Source organism: Typopeltis vanoorti, chromosome 16 (genome assembly GCF_054136105.1).
Source record: "Typopeltis vanoorti isolate ZY-2024b chromosome 16, IOZ_Tvanoo_1.0, whole genome shotgun sequence".
Lineage (NCBI taxonomy): Eukaryota > Metazoa > Arthropoda > Arachnida > Uropygi > Thelyphonidae > Typopeltis > Typopeltis vanoorti.
The window spans coordinates 472,048-499,920 of record NC_143564.1 but is presented as its reverse complement, the minus strand read 5'-3'; the positions used below and the strand labels follow the sequence as shown (position 1 = coordinate 499,920).

Here is a 27,873-nt window from a genome sequence, read left to right as displayed (position 1 = left end):
GGATGAAGAATGGAAAATCTGTGCCCCCACTCATCTTTGGATGTTTTCCATCACTTTCTCATTCCCAAGAAACTCATGTTATCAAGTCTATATAAAGTAGTAGAAGAAGGTTGTATCAAAGCCTTATAAAGAAAGAAAATAACTTCCTTATCCCTATTTATTAGTGAGTTTCTTAACACGTACATTAGTATTATTATTATATAGTATCTCCATGGAGTCTGGAAATTCATCGTGAGAGACCTATGCTAGTATACACACAAAACCTATCATACCTCTCCTTAAACTCATTCACTGTCAGGGCTCAGAACTAATTCCGGAAATCCATTTCACTCATTCACCACTCTTCATGCAAAAAGAATCTAGTCCATACGCTATTACTAACCCTGCTCTTACACAACTTCCATGGGTGACCTCTAATTCTGTGGCTATTTGTTAGTGTTAAAAAATTTCCTTAGCATCAATTTTATGAAACCTCTTTAATATTCCCTTTAATATCTTATAAGTTTCTATATCCCATCATTAACTTGGTAACCCACACACCTTAAACCTATCCTAACAAGGAGCATTCAAGGCCTGTCACCAGCTTGGGCATTCGTCTCTGAATCTTCTCTACCATCTCCTGACCCTCAAGAAACTCAGGTGGCGAAATCTGTGCACAGTAGTCAAGATGTGGCCAAATCATAGCCTTATAAAGAGGGATAACAACTTCCATTTCTTTACTTGTTAGCACGTTTTTCAACATCCAAGTGATCTTTTGTGCTATTTTGCCAACTTTTCCAATATGCTCTCTGAACTTCAATTTGCTGTCCAACATTATCATAAATCCGTAGCCTTCTCAGTTTCCTGCAATCCAGTACGATCAGTGTGATATGCAGTGTGTAACCTTTACAATCTAAAGTGCATGACTTTACATTTTGCAATTATCAATGATTATCAATTTAATATTTTGCAAATGTTAAATTGATAATCATTATTTTTTTCCCACAATTTTGCATCATCAAACAACTGAATATCTTACCCTCCCACCCCCAAATCTTTTCCTATATCACTGATGTACAAATTAAAGAGTACTAGCCCTAGTACAGAACCTTGAGGTACCCCACTAACACCTTCATTCGTCTAGATTCCACTCCACCATATACTACTCTCTGGTGTACGTCTATCAGCCACCCATCTATCAATGCTACTAGCTTCATATCCATTTGCACCAACTTTTGTAATAGTTTTCCATGTGGTATTCTGTCAGATGCAGCAGCAAAGTTCAGCGGTTTCATGGTGTAGCCATATCCTTTATCCAGTTTTGCTGTTACTGTATTATAAAATGTGAATAGATTATCCATTACAAAGTTGTGCTTCCTGCTGTAGAGTATTGTATTCCTGTCTCCACTCACTGTTGGATTTTACCTTTAACCAACTGTTTCAATACTTTAACATCTGTTTGCTATCTCTGTCTAGGCGCCACCTCTATGCAATGGAAAAGTCGTATCCTCTTTCTATTTCCTTGGAACATTGTCAGAGCTGAGACTTAGAATGAACAACTTCATCAGAAGGAAGGAATGCTAATTCTCTTGCACATTCACATAGTACACACGCTGATATGCCATCCAGTCCTACTGCTGTATTCACGTTGATGATTTTCAATATGCTGAACACCTGCCCCAATTCCGACATCATGTTACACCTTTGGAAAATGAACACCCAGCAACTCAACAACTTTTGTCTCTGTTATCTTCCAACCATCAACATTGATTAAAGCTATCCTACCATAGTCATTTTTCCTCTTACTTGCTACAACGAAAAAACTCTTTTGGATTTAGTTTGGCCTACTTAGTTAATTTTCTCTCATAATGTGATTTGGGCTTTCTTACTAGCTTTCTTACTTTCTTACTAGCCTGTGTAGCTCAGTAGCAGTGGCGTTTGCACTCTACAGCGCTTGACCGCACGAAGAAAGGATTTGGTGGTTCAAATCTAGTCGCCGACTAGAGGAAATTTTTCTAAGCCTTTTTTCGACCGGTTCCCGAGTTACTCGATCTCTGGCACAGGTAAGCGGGTTTTTCCTCCCGGAAACTCAGGTTTTTCGTCCCGTAAACTCAAGAAAATCGACCGTAGAACCCACATTATTTTCAGACATTAAATATATTGTGTTAAGGTTAGGGACCACGAGATGGCGGCACATTTGAGCCGTCTCTCTTCACTGTGTACCGCTTAATTAGTGATAGCCTTGGGCCATCTATCTCCGATTGGTACCAGTGGAGATTGAACTGCCCACTCAGTCTCCAAAAGTTAGATAGGGCTAAATGGCCTTGCCTACTCCCGTATACAGGAATAAAAAGGTGTTAGCTGATTTTTTTTTTTTTTTTTTTTATACTGTACTACTCACTCTTCTTGCTTGCACTTTGTACTGTTCACGAGTATGCTGATCACATTTTCTTTATATCCCCTCCATAGTGTTTTCTTTTTTTGCAGCTCTTGCTTTACATTTCTAGTCATCCATTTAATCCCCACTTGGTTTATCCTCCTGATCTTGGGTATGCAGTGTGACACTTCTTCTCCTGAACAATCCCTGACCACTTCTCATGAATTATTGATATTCTTTCTTGTTGTTTCTTAAGCCATGGAATGGCTCCAAGTTGCCTCCTAAGGTCATTATAATTACCAGCTTTCAAGTTCAACATAAACCTTTTCTCAACAGAGAATTCCACATGTTTCGCAACTTCCCACAACAAGACTGCATGGTCGCACCTCCATTATTGGAGGTGTGTACCTTGGTTATGGATTTATTTTCTGATGTTATTACCACATCTAGTACTCTCAAATCTCTGGTCCCTCTATAACATATTGTTTCAGATAATTATCCCCTAGGACATGTATAAATTCCACTTCAACTTTCCCATACCCCTTTCCTCCCTCCGATCTTTGTCCCCATAGTTGAGGTCTCTCATAATAATTGCTCAGCCTACACTCATTGTGCTAATCTACCAATGAATGGCATCTATATTTTCCTGTTAACTTCCTGATCTATAGTTGCAGCTAACAATATATTTTGTGCTACTGGCCGTTATCTCACACGAGAGCCTCAAATGAACTCCACCTCCCCCAATCAAACCTAAAATCCTCTTTAATTTCATGTTGGAGGCTTAATGGATTGTATATAGCACTCAGAAAGGATTAAAACAGAATTTAATACTTCCTATATTTCATCTCGGTCACTGAGACATCGTCTGGGATTACGAAAATTAATGTAACATCTACACAAATACCACACAATACTAAGCCAACCATTTGGATGACTCTAAAGTCCTATCGAGGTGGAGCACCCTCTAAGGGCAGTTGTATGTGACCTGGAATGTAAGGTGGGATCTCTGATGATAAGTGTTTCCCAAATCTTAGGAAGCTTAATGCAACCGTATTTATTAAGATTTGGTTGATTTCTGAGAGCTGCTGCTGATTCTAAAAATAGTCTCTCTTTTTTGAATTTGCTGTGGTGGAGCATGGTGGTTTTTTCCCATGAGATCCTATGGGTTGTACCCAAGACATAGTCAGCCAGGCCTGACTGACCATAGTCGTGGTTGCAGATGTAAGACTTGTGTTCCTCTAGGCGGATGGTTGCTGATCTGCCTGTCTGTCCAAAGTATGCCAGCTTTCAGGAACAGGGTACTTAATAAACTCCAGGCACTGAGAGAGGAGGGAGCTGATCTTTTATAGAACGGATAAGGGAAGCAAGTTTGCAGTGGGGCTTAAATGCTGTGTGTACGTTGTACTTTTTTAAACTCTTGGCTATTTTTTCTAATGTGCCATGGATGTAGGGTATGGTGATGGCATTTTTAAACTCTTTCTGAAGAAAAGACCGGGGAATAGCGGGGACTGATTATTTTTTTAAATACTGTGATCGCTATAGCCATCGGAGAGGAAAGTGTTGTGTATGTGGAATCACCCTTACAACTGAACTTGACCACATACACAACATCATGTTGCGTATGTGGTCAAGGCCACCTACAACCGCCCTTAGAGGGCGCTCCACCTAGATAGGCTTTAGTGTCACCCACGTGATTGGGCTTAGTATTGCATGATATTTGTGTTCATGTTACATTAGTTGTTTTTGTAATCCCCGAAGATGTCTTAGTGACTAGGATGAAATATAGGAAGTATTAAACCTATGTTAATCCTTTCTGAGTGCTGTATATATTCCATTAAACCTCCAACATGATGTCATCACAGCACTTAAGCCTCTACACACGAATTCTAATCATTCATGGAGAAGATTTAGCACGCAAATCCAAGCAATTTGGTAAGTCAAAACTACGACCATCTAGCCAACTAAATAGGCTGGCCTTTTTAAAAAGATGTCAGGATACAAGAGTGATACCGAACTGCGTTAAACTAAAGGCCAATTTGCATTCCAAAAAAGCCCTCCGCACATATAACCGTGCCAGCCTTGCATTACTACGCAAGCAAATTGCCTCTACTCGTGCCACCCTCTTAGTGATGAACGCCGCCATTGGCTTCTTACATTCAAAGCTCTCCACCGTTCTTAACCCTGAACTTTGGTTGATTCTCTCTGGCATTTTGGAAACTTCCGCACAGAAATAATTTCAAAAAATAAGCACTTCAAGAAATGTAACAACCTGGTTAAAGACAAACCACAACAGCAAAATCAACCTCTCCAGACAGTAGTAAACCTTTCTTCCAAAATGCTCAACGACGATGCCATCAGTGCCCTATGCTTCCACTGTAATTTTGCCGTCGCTCTGAAGGAAGTGCCGGTGCTTGATGTAATGTTTAACATCGAATGTGGGATCGACGGTCACTTACCGTCGGAGATAGCCAACAACATCAGACTTGACATAGCCAACATCCTCGCTGATTCTTCGCCTCCAAAAAGTAATTTATCGTATGCCCAATGCACAGCTCCTGGAATTACGCAAAGAAAAAAATATCGTCATCACCAGAGCGGATAAGGGTAATGCCACAGTCGTTCTTAATACCAGTGAATACAATCGTAAAATGAATATTATCCTCCGAGATCGCGCTGCCTACATCCCGCTAGAACAAGACCCCACAAAAACACAAGTTAAGAAATTAAAAATCTTACTTAAAAAAGTATTTTCCTGGCCCCCCTGACATCATGAAAAAACTTAAACCTTTCCGTTCCCGACCCCCCCCCCCCAATATACGGTTTACCAAAAATCCACAAACCCAATTCCCCACTTAAAGCTATAGTAGATGCCACCAATGCACCTTGCTACAGACTGTCTAAACAGCTGGCCAACTCTCTCTCTCTGACCCCCTTCCCCGGAAGGTCCATATCTTATATAAAAAACTCTACCTACTTTAAAGCCCTCATAGAAAATATAACCTTGAATAGCAGACATATTGGTTAGGTTAGGTTAGGTTACCAATATTCCCTTAACTGACACCTTATCTCTCTTAGAAAACGTTTTTCCATCTGACATCTTAGATCTCTTTTCCTTTGCCATTAACTCTGGGTATTTTTCTTGGAAGAACAAAATCTACAAGCAGATAGAGGGAACCGCCATGGGTTCCCCCCCCCCCTCACCCCCTGTTGCCAATTTTTATATGGAAGATTTCGAAAAACGAGCCACTGACTCAGCTCCACTCAAACCTTCTATTTGGCTAAGTTATGTAGATGATGTGTTCTCTATTTGGCCTCATAGCCCAGACACGTTAGACTCCTTCCTCGGTCATCTCAACAGCCTACATCCAAGAATCCAGTTTATTATGGAAAAGAAAAAGAACAATTGTTTACCCTTCCAAGACACCTTAGTTACACGCCTGCCTAATGGTACACTTGCCTTCACTGTATACAGAAAAACCCACACACACACAGGCAGATACAGTCACAAACTCTCCCACCACCACCCCTCTCAACAATATGGCATTATTAAAACTCTTACCAAGAGAGCCCACAATCTTTGTTCCAGTGGAACCGCCCTCACTACTGAGCTTAACCACATACACAGCACTTTCCTCTCCAATGGCTACAGCGATCACAGTATCAAAAAAATAATCAGTTCCTCCCCATTCCCCATCCTTCTCATCAACAAGAGTTTAAAAATGCCATCACCATACCCTACATCCGTAGCACATCCGAAAAAATAGCCAAGATTCTAAAAAAGTATAACCTACACACAGCATATAAGCCCCACCGCAAACTTTCTACCCTTATCCGTTCTACTAAAGATCAGCTCCCTCCTCTCTCTCTCTCTCTCTCTCTCTCTCTGTGCCTGGAGTTTACAAAGTACCCTGTTCCTGTAAGCTGGCATACTTTAGACAGACAGGCAGGTCAGCATCCATCCACCTGGAGGTTCACAATTCTTACATCTGTAAACACAACTATGGTCGGTCAGGCTTGGCTGATCATGTCTTGGACACCACCCACAGGGTCTCTTGGAAGAAAAACACCATGCTCCACCACAACAAATTCAAGAAACAGAGACTATTCTTAGAAGCAGCAGCTCTCAGAAATCAACCAAATCTTAATAAATATGGTTGCATTAAGCTTCCGAAGATTTGGGAAACACTCATCACCAGAGGTCCCACCTTACATTCCAGGCCACCTACAACTGCCCTTAGAGGGACTCCACCTAGATAGGACTTTAGTGTCACCCACGTGGTTGGGCTTAGTATTATTGTATGACATTTGTGTTCATGTAACATTATTTGTTTTTGTAATCCCCGAAGATGTCCTAGTGACTAGGACGAAATATAGGAAGTATTAAACATATGTTAATCCTTTCTGAGTGCTGTATACAATCCATTAAGTCTCGAACATGATGTCCTCACAGCACTTAAGCCGCTACACACGGCCTCTTTAATTTCTAATTTTGTTGGTTGTAGTTCTTCAGCTATCACCTGTCCTACTATCACCTACCCTACCAGCTATCACCCCACCACCTGTCCTCCCTGCAAATATAGTACTCTTTGCATTCCATCCCTGTAACTATATAATTTTCTGTCAACCGGGTCTCACTGATTTTAATTATACCTATAAATTTCAGCCAAGTCAAGCTGAGCAATGCTAACAACTCCCCTCCGTTATTCCTGATAATTCTGCATTTATGTATGTGCATTTCAACATCCTCTTGAAACTACATTTACCCTTATGTAAATGCCATTACCAACACACACACACACACACACACACACACACACACACACACACACACACACACACACACACACACACACACACACACACACACACACACACACACACATTTGAATCTGAAGCCTGCATAATTGCATTCAGCATTGCATAATTATTTCTGTTGTATAATGAAACCTGTAGAGCATTCGTGACTGAAAAACACACACGTAACCACCGTAATAAGTTTTTTTTAATAATAAGTAGATATAAAAGTTAAACTGTTCATTTTTGGTCTAAGCTGTTAAAACTGAGAACTTTTATTGTTAAAAGACCATAATATTTAATGATTACAAATTCAAAGAGCCAACAAGTTTCACTAGCCACTGTCTAGCATTTCAATGCTGTACTGGTGTGAAAACAAATGCATCCAGTTACATGAAAATACACTTTAGTAACTGTTAGGCCATTACATTTGATAATTCGTGTTTGATGGCATGCATACATTTGAATGCTTCAGTCAGAATCCGGTACATGACCACATGTTGTGTAGTTTTTTGCATATTGTGGTTCTGTTGAGCTGAGAGAATTGATGAGATATTTCCATATGTCTTTAAGAATGGCACCTTGATTTCTATTTAAATTATTGCATGTGCGTAGCACTACTGCTGCTTCTTTGAAAGTTCTGTGTCTGTAGTCATTCTCGATGTAAGGCATAGAACTGTTTTTTTCCAATCTATAACGTGACTTGATGTTGAGAAATGATGAGCTAAACCAGATGTGATGATTCTATTGTGATTGACATCCCCCCACATGTTCGTTCTGTCTTATTTCAAAACTTCTAGAAGTCTGTCTAGAAGCTTTGAAATATGGTCTTTTAACAATAAAAGTTCTCAATAAGTAGATATTTCATCCTAAGTATTATAGCACATCATCAGTACAGTTAATTCAAATGATACTAGGAATCACATACAGTTAAGGTGTGTATGCTTACAATGGAATCCCTCTATGCATGCAGTAGTGTGTTATAGAATGAAATTAAAATATATCTGGAGAAGAAAAAAAAAACAAGATTATTACATTAAAATGAGATAACATATATAAATTATTTTATACAATTTAGGATGACAATTTCCCAGACTTTAGTGATAGTAAGAACGTCGTTATGGTTCAAATGGTCTGTGACGTAGGGCTTCAGCCCTTTCTTTATATAAGCATTCATGTTTATATAGAGATCTATGTAGAAGTTTGGTCTTATTCCAATGGATCCTATGGTTTGGGTTTTCAATTCCGTGTTGTACGAGGCCAGATTTCTGTGGTTTAATAAGACGTATATGATATTGATATTCCGAAACGAGTTTGCTAATGGATCGGACTGTCTGTCCCACTTTCTTGTAAATGTTCCTGTAGCATCAGAGGTGAGAGAGTTTGTCTTTAGGAGAAGGTAACCAGTTGTAGATCTGGTTGGTCGGTTTGTAGGTAGCAGCCAATTTATATTTCTTCATAATTTTTGAAAGACGTTTGGAGATGCCTGTGACATAAGGTATAGAAATCCTACGGGCTTGTTCTTGTCTAGGTTGACATGTGGAGAAGTGACTGATCATTTTTTGAGTTGTTTTTGGATTGTATCCATTTTGTATGGCTGTATTTTTGATTATTTCCAATTCTTGGTTTAAAGATTCTTTGGAGGAGCAGAATCTGTCTGCTCTGGTTACTAATGATTTAATGATGCCAGATTTTTGAGATGGATGATGAGCCAAAGAATTGTGAATGTAGCGACCTGAAAATGTCGGCTTACGATAAACAGAAGTGGAGATAGAACCATCTTATTTTCTTTGGATGTGTACATCCAGGAAGGAGATACCCTGTGGTGATTCTTTTCTAGCATGAATTTGATGTGAGGATGAAGAAGGGTGATTTTATCTAGAAACAAGTGTAGTTCTTGTTCAGAATGACCACAGAGAGCAAAGACATCATCGATGCCCTAACTGTATGTGATTCCTAGTATTGTTTGAATTAAGTTGACATTTTCAGGTCGCTACATTCCCAATTCTTCGGCTCATTGTCCATCTCAAATATTTGGCATCATTAAATCATTAATGATACCAAATCATTAATGCCGGTATCCTGAACTTTCTGATGGAAAACAGTGAATCCTTAAAAGAAGATGTTGGCAAACTAGCAAGACAATGCAATTTCGATCCCAATAACATCGTCACATGCCATCGTTTCTGACCTATAAACAAAAGAAAGGACAGAACGAACTTTTCATGTCTCGTGAAAGTGAACTACGTCACACCAGCAAACACATCCAAATTTATAACTGTGATAAAGGACATTTTCCCCCAGTCGTGCATATGTGCTCTACCTGATTTAACCTTTGCCCAGAGAGAGAACGAAGATGCCAACTCCGAAGACAACTAGAAGAAAAACGCCAAAATGGAGACAACAGTTGGATAATAGACTACAAACAAACCAAACTAGTGCAAAAACCAAGTGATGCCACTAGTAACCACCGAAGAGACCAGTATGCAGGCTCTGCATAGGAAACATGCAAGATCCTTGCGGTCAAATCCTTGCTTCACAGAACCTTGCATATCTATTTTACCAACATCCGTGACTTCAATTCCAACTTTAATAGCGTCCACTACCATCTACGTTCCACCAAACCTCACCTACTCTTTTTAACAGAAACTCAAATCTCACCTTACCCCAGCACTATCCATCTCAACCTTCCTAACTATACACTATAATAAATTTAGTTTAATCCTTTATCCAAGGGTGAGCAAACAAAGTTTGCGCCTGAAAGTATCTTTAGGACTGGGTTAAGGTGGTACAACACCAAGGCAACTTGTTGCATAGGTGGAGCAAGCTACTAACACTCCTATCTCAGTATCTCCTATAATGCAAAACACATCTCCTTGCAGATATGTCTAATGTTATGCATTAAGGGAAGGGCCACTACCCAGACTAGTTTCGACCTTTATCAAGGTCTCTTCAGTGAGAGCCAGGCCCAAGTGGAGATATCAGGCAGAAGCATTAGCAGGTCATCTCCACCTATAGGAGTTGCCAATTGGTGTGCCACCCTTTTTTAATAAATTACTCTGGATTTAGAGAAAGATGTTGAAAGTTTATTCTTGGTTAGAGTATAATAAATTTAGTTTAATCCTTTATCCAAGTGTGAGCAAACAAAGTTTGCGCCTGAAAGTATCTTCAGGACTGGGTTAAGGTGGTACAACACCAAGGCAACTCGTCGCAAAGGTGGAGTAAGCTACCAACACTCCTATCTCAGTATCTCCTATAATGCAAAACATAGATGGAGATGACCTGCTAATGCTTCTACCTGATATCTCCACTTGGGCCTGGCTGTCACTGAAGAGACCTCAATAAAGGTCGAAACTAGTCTGGGTAGTGGCCCTTCCCTTAATGCATAACATTAGACATATCCGCAAGGATATGTGTTTTGTTATGCATTAAGGTTTTGTTATGATTCTAGGTTAGGTGCTCCCCTGCCAGAGAGCACCTAACCTAGAATCTCCCAACGTCGAACTTCTTTGGCTGAAAAGCTATCCCTCCCCCACTCAGTCAAATTCATCTGCTGTCTCTATCACTCTCTCATAATACCACCAATCATTCCGAGCTCTTTTCCATTTCCTTGCTCTTTTCATTTCCTCTTCCATTCCATTTCCTCTCCCTACAAGTTGATTTTCTCCAGTCCCACTCTCCTAACAGCGAAATTATCCTTCTCGGTGATTTTGATATCCATAACATCAATTGGCTGTCTTCTTCCAGTTGTACAGATCCTGCAGGCAGAGATGCTGAAACATTTGCCATCACTGATGACTTACAGAAATTGTTCAAATGCCGACCTGAATACATGATAACCTAAACTCCCGAAATGCCTTAGATCTCTTCCTTACTAATGACCCCTCCAAATATGTAGTGAATGTAGTGAGTCCCATGGGTAATTCTGACCACAACCTAGTGCTTATCTCCTCTCCCACGGGAGAGGAGATAAGCACAAGGTTGTGGTCAGAATTATCCTTTCTGAGTACTGTATACAATCCATTAAGCCTCCAACATGAAATTAAAGAGGATTTTAGGTTTGATTGGGGGAGGTGGAGTTCATTTGAGGCTCTTGTGTGTGTGAGATAGCGGCCAATAGCACAAAATATATTGTTAGCTGCAACTATAGATCAGGAAGTTAACAGGAAAATATAGATGCCATGCATTGGTAGATTAGCACAATGAGTGTAGGCTGAGCAATTATTATGAGAGACTTCGACTATGGGGGACAAAGATTGGAGGGAGGAAAGGGGTATGGGAAAGTTGAAGTGGAATTCATACATGTCCTAAGGGATAATTATCTGAAACTATATGGTATAGAGGGACCAGAGATTTGAGAGTACTAGATGTGGTAATTACATCAGAAAATAAATCCATAACCAAGGTACACACCTCCAATAATGGAGGGTGACCATGCAGTCTTGTTGTGGGAAGTTGCGAAACATGTGGAATTCTCTGTTGAGAAAAGGTTTATGTTGAACTTGAAAGCTGGTAATTATAATAACCTTAGGAGGCAACTTGGAGCCATTCCATGGCTTAAGAAACTACAAGAAAGAATATCAATAATTCATGAGAAGTGGTCAGGGATTGTTCGAGAGAAGAAGTGTCAGACTGCATACCCAAGATCAGGAGGATAAACCAAGTGGGGATTAAATGGATGACTAGAAATGTAAAGCAAGAGCTGCAAAAAAAGAAAACACTATAGAGGGGAATATAAAGAAAATGTGATCAGCATACTCGTGAACAGTACAAAGTGCAAGCAAGAAGAGTGAGTAGTATAGTAAGAAAGCCCAAATCACATTATGAGAGAAAATTAGCTAAGCAGGCCAAACTAAATCCAAAAGAATTTTTTCGTTGTAGCAAGTAAGAGGAAAAATGACTATGGTAGGATAGCTTTAATCAATGTTGATGGTTGGAAGATAACAGAGACAAAAGTTGTTGAGTTGCTGGGTGTTCATTTTCCAAAGGTGTAACATGATGTCGGAATTGGGGCAGGTGTTCAGCATATTTAAAATCATCAACGTGAATACAGCAGTAAGACTGGATGGCATATCAGCGTGTGTACTATGTGAATGTGCAAGAGAATTAGCATTCCTTCCTTCTGATGAAGTTGTTCATTCTAAGTCTCAGCTCTGACAATGTTCCAAGGAAATAGAAAGAGGATACGACTTTTCCATTGCATAGAGGTGGCGCCTAGACAGAGATAGCAAACAGATGTTAAAGTATTGAAACAGTTGGTTAAAGGTAAAATCCAACAGTGAGTGGAGACAGGAATACAATACTCTACAGCAGGAAGCACAACTTTGTAATGGATAATCTATTCACATTTTATAATACAGTAACAGCAAAACTGGATAAAGGATATGGCTACACCATGAAACCGCTGAACTTTGCTGCTGCATCTGACAGAATACCACATGGAAAACTATTACAAAAGTTGGTGCAAATGGATATGAAGCTAGTAGCATTGATAGATGGTAGATAGTAGCATCTATTCACATTTTATAATACAGTAACAGCAAAACTGGATAAAGGATATGGCTACACCATGAAACCGCTGAACTTTGCTGCTGCATCTGACAGAATACCACATGGAAAACTATTACTAAAGTTGGTGCAAATGGATATGAAGCTAGTAGCATTAATAGATGGGTGGCTGATAGACGTACACCAGAGAGTAGTATATGGTGGAGTGGAATCTAGACGAATGAAGGTGTTAGTGGGGTACCTCAAGGTTCTGTACTAGGGCTAGTACTCTTTAATTTGTACATCAGTGATATAGGAAAAGATTTGGGGGTGGGAGGGTAAGATATTCAGTTGTTTGATGATGCAAAATTGTGGGAAAAAAATAATGATTATCAATTTAACATTTGCAAAATATTAAATTGATAATCATTGATAATTGCAAAATGTAAAGTCATGCACTTTAGATTGTAAAGGTTACACACTGATCGTACTGGATTGCAGGAAACTGAGAAGGCTACGGATTTATGATAATGTTGGACAGCAAATTGAAGTTCAGAGAGCATATTGGAAAAGTTGGCAAAATAGCACAAAAGATCACTTGGATGTTGAAAAACGTGCTAACAAGTAAAGAAATGGAAGTTGTTATCCCTCTTTATAAGGCTATGATTTGGCCACATCTTGACTACTGTGCACAGATTTCGCCACCTGAGTTTCTTGAGGGTCAGGAGATGGTAGAGAAGATTCAGAGACGAATGCTCAAGCTGGTGACAGGCCTTGAATGCTCCTTGTTAGGATAGGTTTAAGGTGTGTGGGTTACCAAGTTAATGATGGGATATAGAAACTTATAAGATATTAAAGGGAATATTAAAGAGGTTTCATAAAATTGATGCTAAGGAAATTTTTTAACACTAACAAATAGCCACAGAATTAGAGGTCACCCATGGAAGTTGTGTAAGAGCAGGGTTAGTAATAGTGTATGGACTAGATTCTTTTTGCATGAAGAGTGGTGAATGAGTGAAATGGATTTCCGGAATTAGTTCTGAGTGCCCTGACAGTGAATGAGTTTAAGGAGAGGTATGATAGGTTTTGTGTGTATACTAGCGTAGGTCTCTCACGATGAATTTCCAGACTCCATGGAGATACTATATAATAATAATACTAATGTACGTGTTAAGAAACTCACTAATAAATAGGGATAAGAAAGTTATTTTCTTTCTTTATAAGGCTTTGATACAACCTCCTTCTACTACTTTATATAGACTTGATAACATGAGTTTCTTGGGAATGAGAAAGTGATGGAAAGCATCCAGAGATGAGTGACCAAATGGTCAGGGTCTGTCAAGCACTCATGAGGATAGAGTGTAGGTATGGGAACAAAGTTTACTTGAATGAGAGAAAATTGTTATAAGCACCTCCATGGGACAATTGGAAGAATGACGGTATGTTGCACCCATCGAATGGAAAAAGCCCAAGTTCGATTCTCATCGTGACGAGAGGAATCTTTACATGGATTTTTTCAGTTGAAGATCAGTCAGCCAATCTCATACAGAGTTAGCAGGGTTTTCCCTCCCACATACAAACAAATCAGCTTTGAGAATGCACGCAATTTACAGACAAAAAATTCTAGTGGTGGTGATGGCAGTTTGCTGTGGTTTGTGGACTGAGTGGTGGAGACAATGAGTTGCAGAATAGGCGTCCTCCCTTGATGAGTCTTTGGAGGTGTAACATAATAATAATATTGATTAAATATAAGTTATTAAAAGGATTTTATAGAGTAGATGATCATCCCTGGGAGTTGTGTAAGAGTTGATCAGCAGTAGTGTGAGAGATGTTTTTTTTTTTTTTTTTTTTTTTTTTTTTTTTTTTTTTATGAATAAGTTTAATGAGTTACCAGAGGTTATTATGAATACAGTGCTTGACAGCTTATGGAATATGATGATGTTTTGATGTCACTTGGTACTTCAAGTAGACAGGGCTCAAGGTCAATTAATATTCTCTGCCCCATACAGATTCTTCTTAAAATATCACAAGCTCCTTCATATACTGAAATAAAATCAATAAAGTAATTTTTTTTTCTTTCCACCACTACACACCTGAGTCCAAGCAGAAGTCAAAACAGTGGACAGTTCCCAGTGAAAGAGCACCAAAAAAAGTGAAGACTGTTTTGTCAGCTGGGAAGGTCACGGCTACCGTTTTTTGGGATTACCAAGGAATTATCATGATAGACTATTTGGAAAAGGGTAGGACAATAACAGGAGTCTATTATACATCATGGTTGGACCATTTAAAAGAAGAACTGAAGAAAAAACGGCCAAGATTGGCACACAATAAGGTGCTTTTTCATCAAGACAATGCACCATTCCACACATCAGCCAGCGCAATGGCAAAATTGCACAAATTGAGGTTCAAATTGGTTCCACATCCACCATATTCTCCAGACTTGGCTCTGTGTGACTTTTTCTTGTTCCCAAACTTAAAAATTTGGCTCGGTGGGAAAAAATTTCTTCAAACATCGATCTCATCAAGGTTGTCCATGACTGTTTTGCACAATTTGACAAATCCTACTTTATAGATGGGATGAAAAAATGGAGACTATGTTGAAAAATAAAGGTGATTTTTTCCAAAAAAAAACGTGTTTAACTTATTTTTTTTACCAAACATTTGAAATGTTTGGTAAAAAACGGATAAGATCAATAAGATAAGAAAACATTTTTCTTATCTGGTCCTTCAAGCCTAAATAAACAACTCAAATGCATACAATTCAACACTATAAGTCAGAGCACACTTCCATTTCTGAATATATTTGTCACACAGTTTTCCCTCAGGAAGTCTACCCTTCACTGAGTAAGCAAGGCTAAATGTACTGGCCATTTTTAAATTCCACTTTTGTAATGGGGAAAAGAAGCTTTTGAAAAATACATCAACAGCAGCAACTTTTTAAACATAGAGATAAAGTCTTAGTACTACTTATTGTTTAAATGAGGCTAATGATGATTTTTGTGTTACGGCAAATAAAAATGAAATTACATGATCTGCAAAATCGATAATGGAACAAATTTTGAAAGAAAAGTGCAGTTCAGTAGAAAAGTACACAGAAAATAATATGAACAAAGAAATGGAAAATTATCATCTTAGAGAATTAGAAACATATTTTAAAAAAGAGATATATTGATTTTGAAGAAAAATCGATTTGATCAAAAAGTATAATAAATTTAGTTTAATCCTTTATCCAAGTGTGAGCAAACAAAGTTTGTGCCTGAAAATATCTTCAGGACTGAGGTAAGGTACTACAACACCAGGCAACTCAGAGCAAAGGTGGACCAAGCTAACATCACTCCTATTTCCTATATCACTCCTAAATAGGAGCGATGTTAGCTTGGTCCACTTTTGCTCTGAGTTGTCCGGTGTTGTACTACCTTACCTCAGTCCTGAAGATATTTTCAGGCACAAACTTTGTTTGCTCACACTTGGATAAAGGATTAAACTAAATTTATTATAGTCTAACCAAGTGAAAAATAAACTTTCTTAATCAATAAGTATTTTCACCATTTTTTTATTTTTCATTAAAAAATAAACAAATTTATATAAAAGAAAAAACTAGCATTGATCCCAAAATTTAGATGCACTACTAACAATCAGAGCCTAAGTCAACCCAAAATAAAAGATTTTTTTTTTACTTAAGATGTGTTTGTAACTAAATAAAGATCCAGACTCTCTGACAAAGCAATTACTCCCTTGTGGTTTATAAAATTCTTTAACAAATAAATGCAATTATGGTATTTTTTCCCCAACACTAGAATGCACTTACAATATTAAACAGGAACGGACTTAATGCTGACCCTTGATGCAAGCCTCACTTGAAAACTTTCTGTCTCTCCCAGGCAGGTCCGAACTCTTATCTTCACATTTCTGTACATCTCCTGCATCAACATGACATATTTCTCCGGTACCTTCTTCTTTTCCCTCAGACACCTCCAGACTTCCTGCCTTGGCACTCTATCATATGCTTTCTCAGATCATTAAACACCAGATGTAGCTCCCATTGTTTCTCTCAAAACATTTCCATCCTCTGCTGTAACCCAAAGATAGCATCTGTCGTCGATCGACCAGGCATGAAGCCAACCCTTTCTAGGATTTTCATTGTCTGGGACATCAACTTTATTCCTCTGTAATTCTTAGTCTTTTGCATCCCCTTCATTCTTGTAGATGGAGACGAGTACTTTCCCTCCACTCCTCGGGTATATTTTCCTGTTGTCAAACTTTTATGAACAGGTCTCACAGCAGGTCAATTCCCTCTTCCCCCAGTGCCTTCCATGCTTCCACTGGGATCCTGTTGGGGGGGGGGGCACCGATTTTCCATTCTTCATCCTCTTTATGGCCTCCTTCACTGTGTAAAAAAGAGAGACTATGAGTAGTCTCTCTTTTTTGAATTTACTGTGATGGAGCATGCTGTTTTTTTTTTTCCAAGAGATCCTGTGGGTTGTATCCAAGACATGGTTGAAGATGTATGACTTGTGTTCTTCCAGGCGGATGGTTGCTGATCTGCCTGTCTGTCCAAAGTATGCCAGCTTACAGGAACAGGGTACTTTATAAAATCCAGGCACTGAGAGAGGAGGGAGCTGATCATTTGTAGAACAGATAAGGGTAGCGAGTTCATGGTTAGAAAAAGAAAACAACAGTGGTTTGCTCTTCCTAGTTAATAGAACCCCCCCCCCCACACACACACACACATACACACAGGCAGATATATCCACCAACAGTCATGCTACCATCTCTCCTAAAAGTATGGTATCATAAGTTTTAATTAACAGAGCAAAATTCATTTCCTCTATCAATAATCCCCTCACAACTGCACTTAACTACATGAACATGCGATATCAGTAAGACTAATGGCTATTTCTCTGGATCAGAAAAATATGTCATCTCATATCTACGCTCCCTATCTGTCAAACCTCTTTCTGGGAGGTTATCAAAAATCCTAAGAAATACAATTTAGTTATCACCTTTAGTTATCAACTTGTGCTCTTTAAGAATACAGAATGAAATGTAAGAAAGCTTACCACTGTGTAAAACTAGCTAAACAAAAGTCATGGCAAGATTTCGGTAAGAACATAGAAAATAAATATCAAGCAGGTGGCAAGATATTCTGGAGGTGTTGAAGAAACTCAGAAATGGGGGAAAGAGTGCTGTAAAAGGAATTAGAGATGATAAGGGTGACATGAAAACAGGAGAAAAAGATGTCTTTGATGCATGGAATAATTACAGTAAACCTTCGATTTAACGGACTAATATGGGCTAAGGGGTGTCCGTCAAATCACAAATTTTTAAAAATAAAAATATCTATAACATTATACTGCAATTCTTTCAATATTAGCACTGTAATAACAAAAAAATTGTTTTACACACACTTTTAGATAAGTTAATGTTCGATGTTGAGGTGCTTGGTTTAAGTAATCCAGCTTTGAAAAACTATAAAGTTTTTTTTGCACTTTTGAATTCTGCTGTTTATTTTTATAATTAACTCTAAAATTTTGAAAATGTGTGTAATAAAACTACTGCAGAAAATCATGGCACGTGACAAAAGAACCAATTACAGTGCGATTGGTGTGATCACATCCTAATCATTCGTCGAACATGTTTTATGAGCAGTGACTCATTTATGTCGGCTAAATTACTACAGTATTTTTCCAACAGCAACTGACACAATGAAAAAGGAAAAGTTGTTCCTTGTTGGGGATCTAAATAGCAGAGTAGGAAATGATTGTCAGACATATTTTGGGAAAATTTGGAGAAAAGAGCAAAGCTAATAATAATGGCAAATACTTGTTGGATTTCTGCTCAGGACATGGACTGGTTATTACTAACACCATGTTTCAACATAAAAATGTGCACAAATTCACATGGAGGGAAGAGGCAAGGAATAAGAAAAGTGTCATTGACTATGTTATTGTTGATAGTGATGTTTTCTGCCTGGTGCAGGACACCAGAGTGTTCAGAGGATTTGAAATTGGAAGCGATCACTATTTAGTCTTGAGCAGGATAAATTTGAATTTCATATTGAAAAGAATAACATGTAAGAAATGTTTAAGGAAGATGGTAAATCCCGTATTATTCTACAGCCCGATACGAAACTCGGATCGAAATCCTAGAGTTTCATGCTGAAAAAACTATCGGCGAGCGCAAGTGTAAATAATCACTTGGGTAGTACAACACCAGGGCAACTCGGAGCAAAGGTGGAGCAAGCTCCGAGTTGCCCTTAATATTCTCTTATAATGTAAAACGGAGCTCCTAGGAGATGTATTACTGTTTTACATTATGAGAAGAGGTCACTACCCAGACTGGTTTCAACCCTTTTTCAGGTCTCATCAGTGAATAGGTAGACCTGGAATATCAAAGTTTTAAGTGAACCGAACTTACATATACCTCTACTAACGAATTGCTAAACTGGTGTACTTATATATTGTTATTATTACTATAACAATATATAAGTATTTATATATTGTTATTTTTAACAATATATATAAGTATATTAGTACAGAGCCTTATATTTCTGCTCTTCAAAATACAACCCTTGCACTTATTAAAACTGTAATGTCACTCATTTGTTCAAGTCAAAAGTCTATTCAAATCTTGCTGCTACTTTCGCGTTATACTAAATGGAATAGATAAACACTTTTTTTTTATATTTTTTTAAATTTTTTAAAGAAATACATCATTTTTGAAGATATAGATGAAGTGGTATGCATCATCAAGCAAAGTTTGTACATGAATACTATTAAGATAAGGATATCCACTCAGGGATTAAGCATATTATGTACAGTATTACCATATAATACAGTATTGGTTGTCTCTGATACAGTTAGCAGTAGTGAAGTTGTTCCCTTAGATGGCAAGCAGTGTGAAAGTGGGTTGAGTGGGAAAAATTCAATATTTTTTTATTCTCTTCACTCTCTAGATGGCAAAGGGTATACTTAGTGGGTGGAATAAAATGAGTGATGTGGAGCTAAATTAACATTTTTCCTGTGGAATTGAAGTGGAACAGAATTATAGTAATAGATATGGATAATTTAAAGCTGATTTTATTTATTTATATATTGATATTTTTATGTGAATATTACCCATGAAAGGCATTTAGTCTACTATCCTTCATGGGTATAAGTATTGTGGGTGAGGTTAGTGTTATATAATGCAGAAACCTTATTCTGGATGGAACTTTTTCAAGCCATTTAAGATCACAAATGAGCAGGTGAGTGGTCTCACACCAAACAATAAAATTCATCTTCTCCTTAAAGATGTTCACAAAAATTCATCCCCATGGTAAAATTCAAACCTATAGCCCAGTGTTTCCCAACATTTTTTGGATCATGCCCCACCTCAATGCCTCAAAGATTTTGTTGCTCCCTCCTCTATCATAATAGTCAGCCAAGTTTTGAAAAAGTATAATATAAATATGTACTTTAAATAAAAAAAGGAACATAGATAAAACTGTTTTTAATTTGACTTTCTTCAATGAATATAAATTTTATATTACACTTTGTATATTATAAAACATAAATCGAACTGAACTCCAGAAAATAAAATCCAAGTTAAAGCTTGATGTCTACTGCAAAGAGTTTTTATTTGAGGTACTAATTTAGTCATTTTCAATCTCAAATCCCCATGGATTGTGATATCCAGATGATTTTTTTTTTTTTTTTTCAGTAGCAAGTTATTTACAGAGCTAAAGCCACATTCAACTAAATATGATGGGCAACAGTATTTTTTTTGCAAAACTAGTTGAATTTTGTTTTTTTGTTTCTGTCTTGGCAGAAAGCCATGCCATTGTTTCCTTTTATATTAAATAAATTTCTAATAGACTCATCATTTTGCTTTTCTGAGAGTTCTTCTTGATACTGTATTTATGTTGACTGCTGTACTAGTGATGTCAGCTTTTTTCCTCGGAAAGTCAGGGTTGCAACATTGACAATTTATCGCTGACAATGGTGAGTTTTTTGAGTATATCAGTGATGAGGTGAAATGCAACGTCGTTTTCTAATTGTCCCCAAAATATTCAAATTGTTCCCCTGTGGGGCATATGCCCCGCGTTTGGAAACACTGCTATAGCCTGTTGGTTGGAGAGTGAATATGGTAACCACTCTGCTAAGCAGGCCAGAAAATTGATCATAATAAAAACAAATCATTGTTTGTTGCTGATGAACTGTGGTATAGTTTATTTCATAAATATAGCATACAGCAATCGTATTAATAGCTCATCATTTAATAAATCAGATAAAACATCCTTTAGCTTTTCATATGTGTAATACACATCATTGTTAAAAATTACTCAAAAGATTCAAAAGCAATAATTCAACAAAGAATTACTGCTCATTGACTAGTAATTCTTTGATTTTTACAAGAATTTTGAACCACTTTACGTGTAGGTTTGACACATCTGTAACTTACATCATAATAATTGTAATATCATCATTTTTACAGGTAAGAGGGTTGGAAACTGAACGGCAGAGTAAGTGGTTAAAGATGCTGAAAAATTGGGATAAGTACCAGAGGGGAGAAAAGGTAAATTCATGTTATATAGATTTGTTAACGATTATCAGTGAATTGTACGATTAACAATGTAATTGTAGTCTATTGCTAATTTAATGTTTGGTTTCAAGATCGAATAAGTGTGTGTGTTTTCCGTAGGCAGGTAAATCATTTTCAGATTACAAGATGATAGATAGCAAACAATCCAGACTATTTCATTGTACTTTTTTTTAGATGATTATTTTAAATATAAACTGCTGCTATACCCATGGTAAGTAGTATTGCATATGAATAGGAATCTAAAAAAAAAAAAATAAAAAAATAAAAAATAAAATAAGTAAAAAAAAATGTATGTTTGTATATTTCTGAGTTAGGAAATATTTATGAAGGTTTAATGAATGAAAATAAATGGAAAAGAAATAAGGAAGATTTGGAAATGAATTCTAGATGGGTAGTGATTCGTTACTGCAAATAGTTTTAATAGGTTAAGAAGAAGGAAGTGATAGAATTATAGATATTACTTTGTATGATCAATATCCTGTATGAAAAAAAAAAATTGTGATGGTAACTAAGTGTATTTGTAATAAGATTGGATTGATTAGCTCCAAATGGGATAGTGTTGACAAATTCATAGATGTTCAAACTTTTATTGCAAGTCACTTGATTTTTTTGTTGTTAAACAAATAACAGAAATCATTATTTTGAACTTCTGAAATTGCACGTGCTTTTCTGTGATTGACCGTGCTTTAATTTTATTCATATCCTTTTCTTCTTTATATATTTACTTCTTTCAACTTATTCCATGATGCGATGTTTTGTATTTAAATCCATTCACCTTTCTTTATGCACCCTTGTTTTTATTTCTTATAGATTCACTAGCATCACTGCTTCTTTCTAGAGCGACTTGGCAACCAGACTATCTTTTCCATCTCCTGGTTACAGTACATATGAACTCAAACACATCAATTAGCTCTCTTAAGGGCAAGATGACTACGAATATTGCACCTGTTGTTCAAATTTGCCAAATTAACATTAAGGGTATATGTAGAGCAAAATGTGAATACGTCTCAAAGATTTTATATGACAATAATGTTGACATTGTTCTTATTCAAGAGACTCACTGTAAGGATGAGGATCAGTTCCACCACAGGGAGCTGTGGATTCTGTGTTGTGTGTGAATTCCTGGTTACATTATCATTGGACCACTTACCATGATGCACATGGCCTTGCCACCTATGTACAGAGTACCCTAGAAGATTCCCACCTCATTACAACCAGCATTGTCAGCGGCGTGCATCTGATAACAACTATGGTAGGGAACATAACCATTACCCATGTGTATAAACCCCCTCCCCTCTTGTGGCCTCCACAAGTTCTACCAGTGCATAACCACCCTGCGATACATATAGGTAACTTTAACAGCCACCACACGCTATGGAAATATGCTTCCAACAATGAATGCTGAGAGACTTTGACTGAATGGGCAGAAATTCACAACATGCACCTAATTTTCGATGCAAAAGATTGATATTCCTTCAGGTCAGCAGCTTGGAACAGGGAGTACAACCCCAACTTCTGCTTTGTCACTCAGGACAACAATGGACAACCATTACTTACATCAAGAAGAGTTCTTTCCAACTTTCCCTGAAGCCAATATAGACCAATTATATTAGAGGTAGGTCTGCAGGTATCCCTTGTCAGATCCATCCAACGTCCCTGCTGGAACTTCCAGAAAGCCGACTGGAATACATCTGCTGCTTGTCTTGAAAAATATATCCGTTGGATCCCTCCAATTACAAGAGATTCGTGGGGGGTCTTAGCTGTAGGTAAGAAGATTATACCAAGAGGCTTCTGGAGGGAGTATATCCCTGGATGAGACGATAATAGTAATAAACTGTATCAAGAATATCTAGAGTGTGGCGATCCTGACATTGCAGATGAACTCATTCACAGCCTTGACACAAGCTGACAGAAGAAATGGACTGAAACAGTAGAAAGACTCGATTTTCAGCACTCCAACAGAAATGCATGGAGCCTTCTAAGAAAACTAATTAGTGGCACCCTGACTGCCCGGGGAACAATCAGCTATTTCTCCAAACCAGTATACATCACATATTGTCAACACATCAAGACATACCACCAAGGACAAACAACACACTCTTCAAATAAAAAGAGAACTTACATATTTGAAAAATAACAGACCATCAGACCCTTTATATTCACGACCCTTCACTCTTGAAGATATTAACACTGCTCTAATGGATATGAAACCAGGCAAAGCTCCAGGTTTCGATGGAATTCATCCTGATTTCCTGTTGAAGACAGGCCAAAAAGCTCGACAGTGGTTGGCTTGCTTTTTCTCTGACATCCACCAGACTGGTAGACTTCCAAAAGAGTTTAAGAGGACAAAAATTATCCCCATCTTAAAATCAGGAAAAACCAACCAACAACAAACCAGAAAACTACTGACCAATCGCCCTGCTTAGCACCTGTTATAAGTTCCTAGAAAGGCTCATCCTTAATAGAATTGCCCCTAAGATAATAGAACAAGTCCCAGTGGAACATGCCAGATTCAGAAATAAATGAAGCTGCTGTGATCAGGTTCTGTCACTCACCACACATATAGAGGCAGGCTACCAACAATGCCGGAAAACAGCTGTAGCTTTTGTAGATCTTACCGCAGCTTATGATACAGTCTGGAGGCTTGGCGCAGTCTGCAAGTTGCTCCGTGCAGTCCCATGCAGAACAATAGCAAAACTAATCGATAACATGCTAAGCAACTGCCTGTTCCAAGTGTGTATGGACGTGCACAAAAGTAAACAAAAAACACTGGATAAAGGACTACCACAAGGGTCAGTTCTGGCTCCCCCTCCTTTTTAACTTATACATCGCAGATTTGCTTAATACAGCCTCCAAGAAGTTTTGCTACACTGATGACATTTCTCTAGCCACCAGACACACCAATTTTACTACAATGGAAGATACACTAACAAATGACCTTGCAGTCCTAGATGAATACTTCAGTAAATGGAGATTATGCCCAAATCCTAGCAAAACAGAAGTTTCATCATTCCACCTGAACAAGAACTCATGGTCTATTTCAACCACAAACTGCTATGCTACAACAGATTCCCGAAATATTTGGGCATTGAATGAAATTGAATGCCAGAATTACTTGCAAGTGTCCTTACAGTGAATGAGTTTAAGGAGAGATATACATAGATTTTGTGTGTTTTAAAAGGTTAGTGTAGGTGGTCTCCCATGATGAGACTCTGGATTCCACGAGATACCATAATAATAATAATAATGTTATATTGAATAAGATCAGATGAAAAACTGAAAATTTATTTTTTTCTTTCTGAGTAATTGAAAATGAAAACAAATACTAACTAACTAATGCATCAATACAGAAAAAGTGGGTAAAATTTTTTGAATGTGGAAAAAATAAAATATAAATTATTTTATTGGTGACGTTTTGTGTGTTTGCTACTTTGCTCTGCTGCTAAGTATATACTTGTTGCTGAATAGGCATTATAAAATTTTCCTCTTTTTGAATAGGAAGAAAATAAAAAAATCATATGCCTTGAAAAATCACTAAAGCAGATTTAATGATGCTTTTTTTTAATATGTTCCAAAGAAAAATCATGATAATGCAGTTGTAACTCCACCACTGTACATGATTTTTTTAATATTCGATAAAAAGAAAAAAAATCACATTTCATATAACGTTAAATGCATTTCATATAATGTTTCTAATGTCTGAATCAATATGTTCATCATCAAGTACCTTCAAAGGATGTTTTGGTTACTATGACAGCACTGCATGATTAAGTTTACATTATTACAAATCTCCTATCAATAATTTTCTTTCAAATTAATGCAAAGTCAATGTTGCCCAAAACATCCAGGATTGGCACAACCTTGATATCAAATGAAATGCTGAAACAATTCGAGAAAAGATGAAAAATAAAGTTAAAAGGACTCTGAATGGAAGATGATAGGCAGAGCTGTAGCGAGTTATCCAAGCTCATCAATAAACTTCGCATTAAAGATAAAAACAACTTTATCAATAACATATACAGAGAAATTGAAGATCACTCAAATCAAAATCAAACCAAAGACCTATAAAAAATTGGCATCCCTTATCTGTTCTACTAAAGACCAACCTCCCCCCCGTAGACCTACCTGATGTATACCAGGTCCCTTGCAGCTGTAAGCTGCCCTACTTTGGCCAAACAGGCAGGACAGCAAATATCAGAATTTCAGAACACAAGGACTACTTCCGGTTTCACCAATACAGCCACTCTGGTCTTGCTGACCATGTGCTGGATACCTGTCATAGAATACGGTGGAAGAAAGCCACAATAATACACCGTAGTAAATGCGAATATGAAAGGCTTTTCATGGAATTGGCTTCAGCTCTAAGAAACAATCCAAACCTCAACAAATTTGGCTGCATGAGACTGCCTCAAATTTGGGAAACCTACATCAGAAGACCTTCAGCCCAGTTGCCCAAGAATGCCAACATTGCCCACTAGGTGGCACCATAAGGACTTTAGGAGAAATAATAGCTTCCTGTTTCTTCCTCACTTACTGTTTGTTGTGCCTGCATGCACGTGTCTTGTTCTTAAGTTTCTTGAAAATGGCAACGTGACGTTGCCGAAATATTGAAGTATATTAAAATTTATTTTAATGTATATCCTAGTTGACATTGTAATTTCCTTAAATTATTTAGTAAAAAAAAAAAAGTGATCATCTTTACCTTCAAAACTAAATTTTATTGAGTAAGTAGAAGCAAAAAATGATAGTGGATGGATTACTGCTGGGTGAAGATGAGAATCGGATGATGAAAGCAGATAGCATAGTTGAACTATTTAATGATCACTTTATTAGAGTGTTCTATCCTGGTACTATAGGCTTTATTCATATTTTATTTATTTATTTTGTGTGTGAACTACAGAAAATGTAAGAGCCTACATATAAATAATTAAACGCATACATTTAAAGAAATAGGCATCAAAAGAATTGGGATTAAAAGCATACATTAAAAGTCAAAAATGCCACTTGCATGAAATAGTAAGTAAAAACATAAAATGTCAAATTTCACTCATCCAGTGACTAATATACTTTAAAGCTGTTTCATTACACTGCATTAAATCTTCTTGGGTACATATATTATTAACCACCTCACTGGCCATTATGGATCAAATACGCATCCTCATACGCTTTGTATCCATCATATATTTCAATGTAATATCAATGGTATTACAATTTTAGTATGCACTTCGCATCCATGATAACTTTCACGTCCATAGACGTCTTGGCCGGTAGCGTGGTTATTACTGTCTACTAAGCAGCATTGCAGAAGATGATCCATGGTTTGTGTTTCACCACATGAGCAGCTGTCATTGTCTGTGTAGCTCCATCAGGCATATTCTGCTTTGATCTGCCCATTCTGGAACGAAGTCTATTCAATGTCTTCCATCTTTGCCAGTCAAGATGTAAGCAGGAAGGAAGAGATTTGTTTAAGTTCAGAGCCTCTGGAGATTGTTTTTGCCACATTGTTAAACTTGTAGCTTTTATGGAATCAACCAACAGTTCCACTGAGTGAATAAAACTTTTCTTTGATCTTATCCTCTTATGTTATGTTAAAGATACCAAGCAATTTTAAACCTGGTTTTACTCCATTTTTTCCAAGTAAGCAAACAGACAAAATGTCAAGTTTGCGCCTGCAATTTATGCAAGACTAGCTGATCCCACAGGTAGTGCAAGACCAAGGCAACTCGTGGTAGAGGTGGAGCAAGCTCTGATCACTAATCTTAATATTTACCCTTAATGCCAAAACACATCTCCAAGAAGGGGATGTATGATGTTTTGTATTAAAGGCAAGGGGCCACTACCCAGACTGGTTTCGACCTTTATTGAGGTCTCATCAGTGGGGAGCCAGGCTAGAAATACCAAGATTTAGTAATGCAGAGCTTGTAAGTATTTTACCAAAACGAGTTACCATAAGGCGTTATAACCTTATTAAATAAAAATCTCAGGAGGAGATATAGATGTAGAAAGTATTTTTAACTTGGGTATAGTTATGTTAAAGATACCAAGCAATTTTAAACCTGGTTTTACTCCATTTTTTCCAAGCAAGCAAACAGACAAAATGTCAAGTTTGTGCCTGCAATTTATGCAAGACTAGCTGATCCCACAGGTAGTGCAAGACCAAGGCAACTCGTGGTAGAGGTGGAGCAAGCTCTGATCACTAATCTTAATATTTACCCTTAATGCCAAAACACATCTCCAAGAAGGGGATGTATGATGTATGGACAGTGGCCCCTTGCCTTTAATACAAAACATCATACATCCCCTTCTTGGAGATGTGTTTTGGCATTAAGGGTAAATATTAAGATTAGTGATCAGAGCTTGCTCCACCACTACCACGAGTTGCCTTGGTCTTGCACTACCTGTGGAATCAGCTAGTCTTGCATAAATTGCAGGCACAAACTTGACATTTTGTCTGTTTGCTTACTTGGAAAAAATGGAGTAAAACCAGGTTTAAAATTGCTTGGTATCTTTAACATAACTATACCCAAGTTAAAAATACTTTCTACATCTATATCTCCTCCTGAGATTTTTATTTAATAAGGTTATAACGCCTTATGGTAACTCGTTTTGGTAAAATACTTACAAGCTCTGCATTACTAAATCTTGGTATTTCT

The 27,873-nt window shown here is 37.5% G+C and overlaps 1 protein-coding gene across 4 annotated transcripts in view; it reads left to right on the top strand.

Annotated features, from left to right (window-relative positions):
* Positions 1 to 27,873, top strand: part of LOC150097824 (USP6 N-terminal-like protein) — a 475,396-nt gene that overhangs the window by 133,709 nt on the left and 313,814 nt on the right. For all 4 annotated transcript variants that reach the window (XM_090406042.1, XM_090406041.1, XM_090406038.1 and 1 more), the window contains one exon: positions 21,113 to 21,193. In XM_090406042.1, coding sequence (XP_090262168.1) covers positions 21,113 to 21,193 — 81 coding nt within the window. The remainder of the gene's footprint in view (positions 1 to 21,112; positions 21,194 to 27,873) is intronic.